Here is an 11,359-nt window from a genome sequence, read left to right as displayed (position 1 = left end):
TGCTATAAACTCTGCAGGGTGCCCAAACTTTTGCAGACGCCATTTGTGTTATTTTTAAAGTGTAAATGATGGAAATAAAATCAAACTTGTGTGACATATTATACCAATGGCTAATCTGTCATTTGATGCCTTTTGTAGACTTTTCCATCTTTTCTTGGCTTCTTTATGCATAGCAATACAATGTTTAATCTGGGGTGCCAAAACCTTCAATATGCACTCATTAAAGTTAATTTGACTGGCAAAACAGGTAAAGTTCTTCTTACATTACACAATACTAAGTTATTTTTAAGAAGCAACATTTTTTGGGATACATTTGTATTTCTTACAATCATATATTAAATTAAGAGTCAATGTAGATTTTCATATTGTAATAATATAATCCTACATTGAATCATCGTAAAAAGGAAACAACTTTCTAGATGTGTTGTTACTTTGGCCAGGTCATCATAAAAAAAAGCAAATTAGTACGTTCAAGATCTTGTCCATGTTGGCATTGGCTGCTTCATGTACATTTATTAAAAACTTGTGTTGTCTTCCTGTCAAAATTAAAAAAACAGTTTGTGTAGCTTTTTATTAATGTTTTTAAACTTATTACATTTTGTCCCCCCCCCCACCGTTGACCAATTTTAAAACCCCTTCGATTTTTTTTATAAATTGCTATAAAATTTAATAAGACACCCCAAAATTAATGAAAGTAGAGATTTGTACTTGCCAAAGAGTGTTGTGTGGAATCAATTATGTTATTTTGGGTTATTACAATTGGGTAGTTAAAAAGAACATTGATATAGGAAAAAGGGTCAATTTGACCCGAGGACAACACAAGGGTTAAAAACTTTGCTTTGTTTAGCTTTTCATGAAGCTAGACGTCTAAACTCTGGGACAAGGCCGTCATGTTTAAATAACGGCCATGCTGGATCCCAACACAGCTTTGTCAAGCAGTTAGAGCTTTAGATATATTTATAAAGTGACCATTGTATGACAAATCGTTCCGCTTGAACGTCACACATGTATTGTTTTTATCACAAACCGGTTGGTCAGCGAAGGCGCAGCGGTAGCCGTCGATGCCGGTAACGCACTCGTATGCCAGAGTGCACGGACGAAGCTTGTGTGATATCATCTATTGACTAGCGAGCACTTCCTTACCGCTGCTGCCGAACAGTGAGTATCTTTCTTGAACATACGCTGCAGCCAGGTGCTCAATTCCAGGCACCACGTGCTAAACGGCTTCCTGTCTCCTCCCTTTTCCTCTATTCATGTCAGCGCCATAAGTTTTTAACTCCTTTCTCAACTAAAGCTTTTTTTTTGCGTTACAACGTAGACCACACACACACACTTTTCTAAATTAACTTATGGAGTCATTTTTTCAATAAATAGTTAAACCTTTGTTTATCTAGTTTATTACTGAACCCAGCCATCACAACTAAATTCTCAACCTGAGGGAAACACTGTACAAGCAAGCAGTCTGAAGTGTGTAGATGTCTAACTGCCTTTCATATAATGGGCATTCAGGTATATCGTAATGTAAATTTCTATAATATTAATTGAACAGATTCAACAATATATTCATGCTTTGTTTTTCTGGGTTACGGTAACAAAGCATTATTGTCCTACCAGTATTTTAGTCAGTGTATGTGTTACTCAGTGCATGAGTGTAGCGTGCAGTAACGTACATGTGCCAACAGATGGCAGTAGCTACAATGGATGTAACAGGGGTCTCATTTAGTGATAGCTGAGAATGACAGGCTCTGGTCCTATAGACAGACTTTTCAACAACAAAACAAAAAGAGTTTTAAAGTATGCGGAGGAAAATTTAGGTGAAAATGCTGCAAGGCAGTTCTATATTGACCCCAGGAAAATCTGAGACTGAAAGAAACACAAGGATGAGCTGATGAGATGGGCCGACAGGAGCATAGAACGGCTTGCTAGCTGGAGGTGGGAGGAAAAAAGTTAGCCTGGAGCTAGAAACAAAGCTAGTTATCTACCGTCTGCAACGTTAATCAGATTCTGGTGTTACTTACTACTGTATGCTCTTATTGTAATCTACCAGCCAGACTGTAGTACATGTATTTGAAATAAATACCCGGTACATTTACAGGGTTCAAACTGACAGTGTTGGTGTTTATTATTTCTGACCCAAATTGCTTTGTTGCCCTTCTGGCAGTTGTTGTATATGGGGATTTTTTTTGCAAATGTGTCTTAAAAACAACCAAAACTAATGACCTCTGTTCACTGGAACGCTATGGCTATTCATTTAAAACGGTTTGTTTAAAACATTTTTACTTATCAAACAGATGTAATTAGAAATAAAGGCCTGCCTCTAATAAAAGCCTGCTTCAAATAAAAGCTGGGTACCTTGTGTGGTAAAAAAAGGCCCCGGCTTTTATTTGAAGAATGAATACACACACACACACACACATACATACATACACGCACGGCATGCTGCTATGGTTATAGCTGCTGTTTCAACATACCTGCTTCTCTTTTCTTGGACTTGACCTTTGGCTCGATGTCAACCAGCAAAGTGTCCAGTGGGAGGCTGTCAGGAAGGATAAAGTAGCGAATATTGTTGCCACGGATACTCAGTGATTCCAGCTGAGTGGGCTCCCTGTTTTTCAAAGTCATTTTCACCGCTTTCAGGTGGGTGTTCATGCTCACATCAACACCTAAATGGGAAAAGATGGGGAGTGGGGGAGGAAAAACTTGAAAATGAAAATCTACATGTCAACATCCATTCAAATTAAAGGCTGAAAGGGGACGTAACTGGCTGAGACAGTTTTCACAATCAAAGACTGTCGTATTAGCCTGCATTAGTTTAATAAACTGGCTACTGAAGTGTGTTTAGTATCCCCTGTGGGAGCAATTTGTGATCAAAAGAAATCTAAATGACCCCTGAACTATGGAGAACAATATTTCACTGCAGTATACTTCTACGAGGGTCAACTCCAACACAAGTTAATAATGTACCAGCTGGCTCTTACCTGTAATGGTGCCATGGACCTGGGTGCCATTCTTTAGTTCAATGGTAACCGTCTCATGGCTGAGTTTCATCAAAAACCTATAAGTAGTAATAAACAACATTAGTGTAAACACATCGTTTCCCAATTCTACACGACCATTATAGCTCGTGTAAAGTCAAAGATTAGTCCGAGGTTAGCGTACGATGCCTAGCTGTCGGTTGTGTAAAGTTAGCTTTCAACACCAACACAAGTACTCTGAGTGGAGAGATAACAAATCCTCTAAACTGTGACTTGAGAATGAATGATAAATTACTACATGTTTCTCCGGCTCTGGCTTGTTTTTTGCCGCTAAATGCGTTAACGTAATTTCGAAGACAAAGATACAGGGCCTGTGCGTTAACTTTCTAGTTAGCATTATGTAGCTAATGTTAAGTTAAGCTTATGTTAAGCTATGTTTGTTAAAGCTAACGTTAGGTAGTAAACATTGCGTCTATAATACCTAGAAGACATTACAGCCAAAGCCACAGTTCAACAATTAGTAAGGACACATCAGATGTGTATGTATCTCTCGTATTAATTCAGAGGCTGAAGCACGGCCATTTTAACACCGGACAGTTTCCATTCATCTCGTTCACCACTTCCCGCCTCTTCACCGTCTCTCCGTTCACATCTAAATCCATCCATCCACATCGCGTTGTTTTTAGTATCGCACATCACAGCAATGAATAAATAGCGACTTTTCAATATCACTTACCTGACAAGTTTCATGATGGTGACGGAGTGTAGAGACAAATCCTCCACCAAAGACAAAAAATTACAGCGCTCGAGTGATAACACAGGCCGCTGTTGTACGTTTTACGTTTCAGTCGCGCTGATACGACGTCATTAAATGAGCGACAGCAAAGAGAAATGATAGAAAACATCGCCACCCAAAGGTGGAGTAATGAACAGCATCGTGTACAGAGCGAAAAACCACTGTATGAAACAGTCTACGGTTTAAACTGTAATTACTGAACTAACTAACATTTTATAACAACTCTATTACACAATACAGGGGAGTATCGTTAGATAAATGTCTGCACAATACATAGCAATTTCAGGTTTGTGACCAAGCACCAAATTAATAAAAAGATAAAGTGGCAGTTTATGTGCAAGTATAACTTTAACAAGGATGATCACTTTTTAGCTTACTTGAAGACACTATTTGCAATCAACAAATTGTTCAATATTTAAAGAAGTTCTACATTTGCAGAATATTCGTGTGTTTAAAAAATGTGTTAGTTTAATTATTACATTTGGCATTTTGTTGCTACCTGTTGACCAGTGGAAACTGACTGTAGATGGCAGTCTTAGGCTCCAGAACAAGCCCTACATGTACAGTATACAATGCTGTGGACGTCTGTTGAGACGGTTTTGGAAAGCACTGTCACAGAGCACTTTAAAAAAAATCTGATAGCGACACACTTTCAGTTGTTTTTATTGAGAGTAAACTTTGCACTGACACTTTCATTTACAGTTTTGGCCCCACATCTAACCTCTCTTATGGACCGACTGGGAATGTATCAAGTATAATCTATGCAAGTGCAATTTCATTTTTGTTTTTTTAATTCTGAAGTGGTTGGTTGAGGGATCGTTAAAATATAACATTATACTGTATATGCAGTAGAAAATGGCACAAGACCATTCCCTTGACACAATAAATTCAATTCTAAATCAAGAAAACAAAAAAGTAAATAATAACTATAATAAAAGCAACACTGATCAGTCCTCCACATCTTGCCTGACAGCACTGGATTAGTGCAACACATTGACAGCATGCTTGTGCAAATTAAAAGATCCCAGACTCTTCCATTGTGTATCCTGTTGCAACCATGCAACCTGAACAAATGTTAATTAAACCATTCCTCAGGAAACAATGTCTGAAATGTTAAGGGTGACACCAGCTGCCCTCGCACTTTAGCAGGCTTTATGAAATGTCTAAACATAAGCACATACAACCTGTCCAGCACCATCACAGTTTAATGTTCAACACAAAGAGGAAAATTATTTTAGGGGTTTTATCTCTTCAGTGGAGCACTCCAGACCTCACACTTCAAACAGGCTAAAAACTCAACTATTAATTATAAGTAATGCATTTAAATTGCATATCACATTCTGTATAACTGGCACCTATTGTAAAGTAGAGGGAGACATTTTAACAAAACCAGACTATCTTTACATTTGTCTGGCCTGCCATGAAAATATGATTAATAACTCCATTATCATCCTTTCAGTCCCAAAAGCACCGGATCACATCTCAACATAACAGGCAGTTTAATTCTCTTGTAAACATTAAAGTTGGGCAATAAAGTTTAAAGATAAAGGCTGAGTGACAACCTAGGATTCAGAGTGCCATTTCAAGAAAAAATCTAAGGACAAACTACATTTGAACAACTTTAAGATAAAATGGGTGTTAATTAAAGTGGAAACACTAAAGACACATGATTTCTTTTCACATATCTTCAAAGCAGTTTTTCTCTGGGGACAAGGTCAAATAAGACACACCTGGGGTATGAGGACAAACAATACTAATGTACATCAAGAGCATCTGTGTATGGCAACAGCCAGAGTGGTGTGTTCTTCATTATCATTCATTAGCAACTTTGTTTAGCATGTTTAAAAAGTAATGACAATAATAAATACCAACAAATAAACAAATACAATTGAAACAAAAAGGCACACAGACCCAACAACTCTGGTCTCAAAAAATGTCATTTCTATATTGTGAAATTAAAAGGATAAATTACAGTAAAAACACAACTCATCTCCCATCTATCAACTGCACTAATCATCAGTAGTGGGATAGATACGTTAAAAATGAACTAAATGAGTGTTTACATGTTAAGCATTGTCTGCTTTGGCTCAGTTTTCTCAACAGTTTCAATGTACAAAGAGACAGACTGACTTGATAGATTCTTACCTTTTAAAACAAAATCTCTTCTACTATCATACACGACCTGATCTAGTTTTATCCATTCAAATTTTGTTTTGAAGAGAGCCATCTTATTTTGATGATGATGATGGTGATTAAATTTCAGTGACACACAATTGTGACAATTGCCAAAATTGACATTATAGCAGTAGGTCTACAAAAGTTTTGCAAATTGAAACAGCTGTGAAAACTGATCCAAAGCAGGTGTAAAATACAGTAATAAGAAGACACAGCTCCTCTCCAATAAAGACAGATTATTTTATAGAATGGGTAGCACGGTGTTGCAGTGAGCACTACTGACTCTTGGCTGAGACTGACCACAGACGTCCCTGTTCAAAGAGACAAGCCAATATCTGTTCTGTGATCACTGGAGCATTACACAAGAATTATGACTGTCATATAATCCAGATAAGCACGTTGTACTAGCATGACGTCTACTGAGCAGACAAATGTATTGCCTTTCATTGCAGCCTACCAAAAGGAAACATTGGTAATGTGTTGGCGCTCTAACAAAGCAGGCACAGTGTGCATGAAGGTCCAAAAATCAGAATTAGGCCCTCTGATTGTACAGTACGCTAAACAAGCTCCAAGGTTACAGTTATCATGTTTGGCTCCAGGATGCTCGTGGTTAGGTTGGTGTGTTAATAAAAGACTGAGTATACGAGGCAAGTTTTGATTTCAGCAAAATCAGCATCAAAACTTTACCCTTAACAAACTGACAAGAGAAATAAAGGAAATAAATAAAATAAGAAAAACAAAACGTGCAGCATTTAATGTGTTATGATATCAGTAGCTTTCCATTGATATACTTTGCTTCAAACACTCATTTGTTTCAAAGAATAGTTTTTAAATGCAGACAAAAGCACTTAAAAAAAAAATCAAAATCAAACCGCTTATGACATAATCAACAAAGAACAAAAGTTTGCAGGGTTTTATGTCTCCTCTAGATACAGTATAATACATACAGTAAACACTCCACAGACCTACATCTTTCATTGAGGCACCACCGTTTTATCTTATATTTTTCCCAGTTTTTGATCTTCTTTCTTCTTCACTATTATCACTCTCTCCCGCTCTCTTTCTGTACTTGGTTCAACCTTCTCTCTACATCGTTCTGTCGCTGTCACACCAGGTGTACTTGCTCCTCCCACTCCTCAGGTGATTGGTCCCCCTCTAAGTGAAGGATAAGGTCTAAGTCTCTCTCTGTTGCTGGGGCAGTGTGTACGGGACTGTCTCCACCTTGGGAGTGGGAGTGGGAGTACAGGTGTGTGTGCGCTTCGTCCAGCGACAGGTCAGCCACACACCCTACGTCCACACCCTCCTCGCCAGCCTCTCGGTTTTCCAGCTCCAGAGTGCTGGGCCTTGACGTCTTAGGGCCCTCCGCACCCTCCGCACCTACACAGGAAATTGCCAACCCTCTGTCTGCTTGTGGCTCGCCCTCCAGGGGCTGCCAGATAGGGGCAGGGGTCCTGTCCCTGGAGGTCTGGCTCTCTGACTCAGTCTCAGTGTTTGTGTCAGGGGATGAGTCAGTTTCTGTGGTGGGCGGGGAGGGGATAAGGGCCAGGTTCTGAGGGTTGTTCTGGGGGTTAATGTTGTTGTTAAACCAGGCCATAATGTTGTCCAGCAGCTGTGCACTGGCTGTGGGGTCCAGGGGCTCCAGACTCTGAGGGTCACTGAGGGTGAAAGGCCCCCCCGGGGGGATCACCGGTGAAAGCAGCAGCTCCGGCTCAAGCTCTGGAGACGGGAGGCACAACTGGGCAGGGGGTTGGAAGTCTGATTTGGGTGGGCGTTCAAGAGCATAGGAGGCAGGGCGCTCCTGAGTGTAAGAGCTACTGTGTTCGGGGCAGGGGTTGTAAGAGTTGTCTGGTTTTGGGGTGCTATCACACGTGGCTGCATGTTCCCGGTTATATGAACTGGAATGGGCAGGGTTTTGGTTGCGTTCAAGTGCGCAGGAGGCAGTGTGTTCAGCCTCAGCCAAATAACCACTGGAGTGGCAGTAACTGGGATCTGTAATGGTGATATGGTCAAGCACATTGGTCAATGCATTCTGGTCTAGTCTATGGCTGCAGTCGCTGTAAGCAGGTTCAATGGTGTAGGGAGCAGTGAGTGTACTGTGGTTGTACGTGTGGTGAGAGCAGAGCTGCTCCTGTGTGTGTGTGTCTAGGTCATAAGGAGTGGTAATGTTCCCCAGTTTCATAAGGCTGTCTCCCAGTTCCAGCAACTCTGCACTGAGAGAGGGAGGTGGGGGAGGAAGGGGAAAGGAGTTTGACGTGGGAGGCTGGGAGGTGGAATCTGTCCTGTTAGGGGGGCGAGGAGGATCCAGTAGAGAAGTGGGGAAGGAGGGGCCTCTGGCTCCTGGTGGACCATCTGTGTTGAGAGAGTGCAAAGCAACATCACCCAGTTCTCCTGGGGGACCCGGCCTTCTCTCCTGTCCTCTGTCCAGTCCACGATCGAGCTCCACTCTCCCCTCAATCCCTCCCTCCAGGCCTCGCTCTCTGCGGGACTCCTGAAGGGACAGCTGGATGGCCAGCAGGATGTTTGGATCATCTTCATCCAGCGAGCCCAGCGCTCTTCTGCGACCCTCACTTCTCTCTGGACCTTCTGGAAAACAAAATATCACATTAAAACAAGAACTGCTTTGTCAAGCTTGACAACAAATTGATCCCAGTGATCTATGCCTCTGTGTGCCCCGACCAGACCAGATTCATGGAGCAATAGCTTAAAATCCCATTTGCTGAGTGTCTGGTGCGGCAACAAGTCAATATTTATAAATGGAGAAAAAGGATTAGGATGCAGAGTTTGTCTGTGTCTGAAAATGCCCCATACTATAGACACACCTTATGCCTTTTGCATAATCCTTTTTGTAATGAAGGGCTTTATATGAGGCTGTTATAAAACCTTTGGCAGACCTGTGCTGTCACTCCTCCTGCTGGTCTCTGGTGTGTTGCTGCCGCTTCTAAGGTTGAGCAGACTCAGCATGTCTCCTCTGCGCCGTGGCCTGTGTCTACGACGGTACTGGATGTCAGCATAATCCTGCAAAGAGTAATTCAAGCTGGGTTACTACAAAACCAACTTTAGCTGTGTTGAAAGTCTATTTTGCATCATGCAGGGTCACAATCTTCAGCACAGGAAACAGAATTTAGCCCATGCATATGCACAAAATGCCAGGAACTATGATGTATTACCTGTGACTGTCTCTCTCTTTGATCTGCTGCTCCTAGTATAGAGTGACGACTCCCCATCTTAACACACATAAGCAAACTAAGTCAGCTGCAGCCACAGTCATGCATTTGCACAACCTCATACTGAAGTAGGTTACTAAGCGCAGGTTTTGGGAATAGCATTAGCTGGGCACAAACCAAATAGTTAGCACAACAAAAGTTAAAGTTTCAGTGTATGGTGACAGTTTACCTCGGGGGAAGCAAAGCCGAGGTACTCCCAGTCCCATGATCCTCCAGGATAACTGAAACAAACACAAGAAAGTTTTGCTCACACAGACGCACATGAAGATGATATCTTAAATTTTCAGTTTCAGTGTAGTTTGTCATTAAATATTTATACTTTTTCTTTCTATATCCCTGCCAGTGGAGGGAAGATGAAGCAAACAAAATAATGAACTGTTTTAAGTATGTATGAATGTGTCTGTCATTACTTCCTGCGGGGAGGATCAGGAGAATCGTTGGGAGCGACACCTCGAGCCACTGAAGCCAGGAATTCTTGCCTCTTCTGCTGCACCAGACGGGCTGCACTGATTATCTTGTGGCAGGGAGTCCTCAGGTACGGCCGGTTGACCTTCTGAGCCAGATCCTCCACAACCATTTCAAGGTCTGTCTGAGAAGAAACAAAGATATTATGTTAACTTCCAAGAAGCAACTTGAAAATCTAATTTAAAAAAAGAATTTCATCCAATTTTTTTTGTTTAAAGTTGTAGTCCATAAGATTTTGAGGAAGAAGTGTGTTAAAACAATGGTGATTGAGCATATGGGCCTATCTTGCACCTGGCGCAGCGCGGGCGCAAAGCCCAAAGCCCGACGCAAGTGTCTTTGCTAGTTTAAGACCAACACAGTTGTCGATATGCCGTCCAGCGCCCACTTCATTTAAACAACAAATACACCTGTGCCCATGGGCCTGCTGGTCTTACAAGGAAGTGTGTTCTTTTTTTCAGTTTTGCTATCTTGATGCAGTGGGAAGTGAATGTGCCATTGACCAACAAAAACCTGGTCTAAAGACAATTGTGCAGCTTTTTTTTGTTATTTTAACAGGTAATTAGTAAAATGCGCCTAGGCTTATATACATATATACACACACACACACGCACGCACGCGAAATGTATCTTAATAGGTAGGGGTGGGAATCTCTGGGCACCTCACGATGCGATTCCGATTCAAAGGCCAACGGTTCGATTCTAAACCGCTTATCGATGCAACTATTTCTTTGTGTACATTTCCATGCATGATTTCAAAAAATATACATATAAATCTGAGTTTGTTAGATTTTGACATACAGTATTTGTCACACACAAGTTTTAATGAAATGTTTTGTCTACTGAGTTTTTTTTATTGTGTAGTCATTCCATGCTTAAGCCTTAAACATGCCGTACCCTCTAGACACCCGTAAAACCTCAGAGCACCTGGGCTTTAATCTCCACCCACAGCAGCGGCTGCAGTAGCCAGGGCTGTTTCTTTTCAAAAGAAACTCTTGTAGATGAGGTTCCACATCCGGGACCTCATCTCCAAGAGTTTCTTTCTTCCTGCAATTGTATCTTACCACCAAAGCTGCCACTAGAAACAACCTAACTCAAACTTACAGACGACTGACTACAAAGCGTTTAAAAAACAGACTGACTGAATTTTTTTAAATATTTTTGCAAGGCAACCTCCCTGCTTAACACCACTTAATATTAAACAATCTCACAATTCTGTATGACTAAAAGAAACATTGCACAATTGTCACGTTACTGCCAGTGAGCCAAGTCATAAGAAAATGTGAGTTAAGTATCTGACAAACTGCAATAAAAATGCTCAAGTTTCCCTAGCAATGCTGCAATTTGGATTGGGGATTTGGAATGACAAAAAGCATTAGCTAAACAAAAAAAATGCACTCCATTTTAAAATTTTGCACAGGTGGTCCTGTGAGGTCACATCACGCAACATTAAGAAAACGCACACAAATACAGCACAACACGCAACAACAGGAAAACACAAGCAAATAAACCACAACGGAAGTGTTTCCAGGGGACACTTAAGTGATGCACACATGCCTCAACCACTATTGTTTCAATCTGTGTTATTCCTAAATTTTAACAATTTTCACCATTTTATTCATCAATAAATTCCCATGTTTTAGGCAAGAAGTAATTGTTTCGATTTTGAATATAGAAAGTCTTGCGAAAATCGTTGCCGAGTTGACAATTTGCTTCAAAGTTTTTGGA

The 11,359-nt window shown here is 40.9% G+C and overlaps 2 protein-coding genes across 5 annotated transcripts in view; both read right to left on the bottom strand.

The window, feature by feature from the left end:
- Positions 1 to 3,933, bottom strand: part of snrpd1 (small nuclear ribonucleoprotein D1 polypeptide) — a 6,377-nt gene extending 2,444 nt beyond the window's left edge. Inside the window, exons 1-3 of the mRNA XM_032534870.1 lie at positions 3,712 to 3,933; positions 2,979 to 3,055; positions 2,472 to 2,663 (exon numbers count right to left, since the gene is read on the bottom strand). Coding sequence (XP_032390761.1) covers positions 2,472 to 2,663; positions 2,979 to 3,055; positions 3,712 to 3,725 — 283 coding nt within the window. The 5' untranslated portion in view covers positions 3,726 to 3,933. The remainder of the gene's footprint in view (positions 1 to 2,471; positions 2,664 to 2,978; positions 3,056 to 3,711) is intronic.
- Positions 3,934 to 4,418: 485 nt separating this feature from the next.
- Positions 4,419 to 11,359, bottom strand: part of LOC116701468 (ankyrin repeat and IBR domain-containing protein 1) — a 21,968-nt gene continuing 15,027 nt past the window's right edge. For 2 of the 4 annotated variants that reach the window (XM_032535189.1, XM_032535191.1), the window contains exons 17-21: positions 9,581 to 9,759; positions 9,340 to 9,391; positions 9,114 to 9,170; positions 8,838 to 8,961; positions 4,419 to 8,529 (exon numbers count right to left, since the gene is read on the bottom strand). In XM_032535189.1, coding sequence (XP_032391080.1) covers positions 7,052 to 8,529; positions 8,838 to 8,961; positions 9,114 to 9,170; positions 9,340 to 9,391; positions 9,581 to 9,759 — 1,890 coding nt within the window. In that variant the 3' untranslated portion in view covers positions 4,419 to 7,051. The remainder of the gene's footprint in view (positions 8,530 to 8,837; positions 8,962 to 9,113; positions 9,171 to 9,339; positions 9,392 to 9,580; positions 9,760 to 11,359) is intronic. The other 2 variants (XM_032535190.1, XM_032535192.1) reach the window with 2 other exon arrangements.

This window comes from Etheostoma spectabile, chromosome 14 (genome assembly GCF_008692095.1).
Source record: "Etheostoma spectabile isolate EspeVRDwgs_2016 chromosome 14, UIUC_Espe_1.0, whole genome shotgun sequence".
NCBI classification, from domain to species: Eukaryota; Metazoa; Chordata; class Actinopteri; order Perciformes; family Percidae; genus Etheostoma; species Etheostoma spectabile.
Note: the sequence above shows the minus strand (reverse complement) of the source record. Positions and strands in the feature narration are given on the sequence as shown.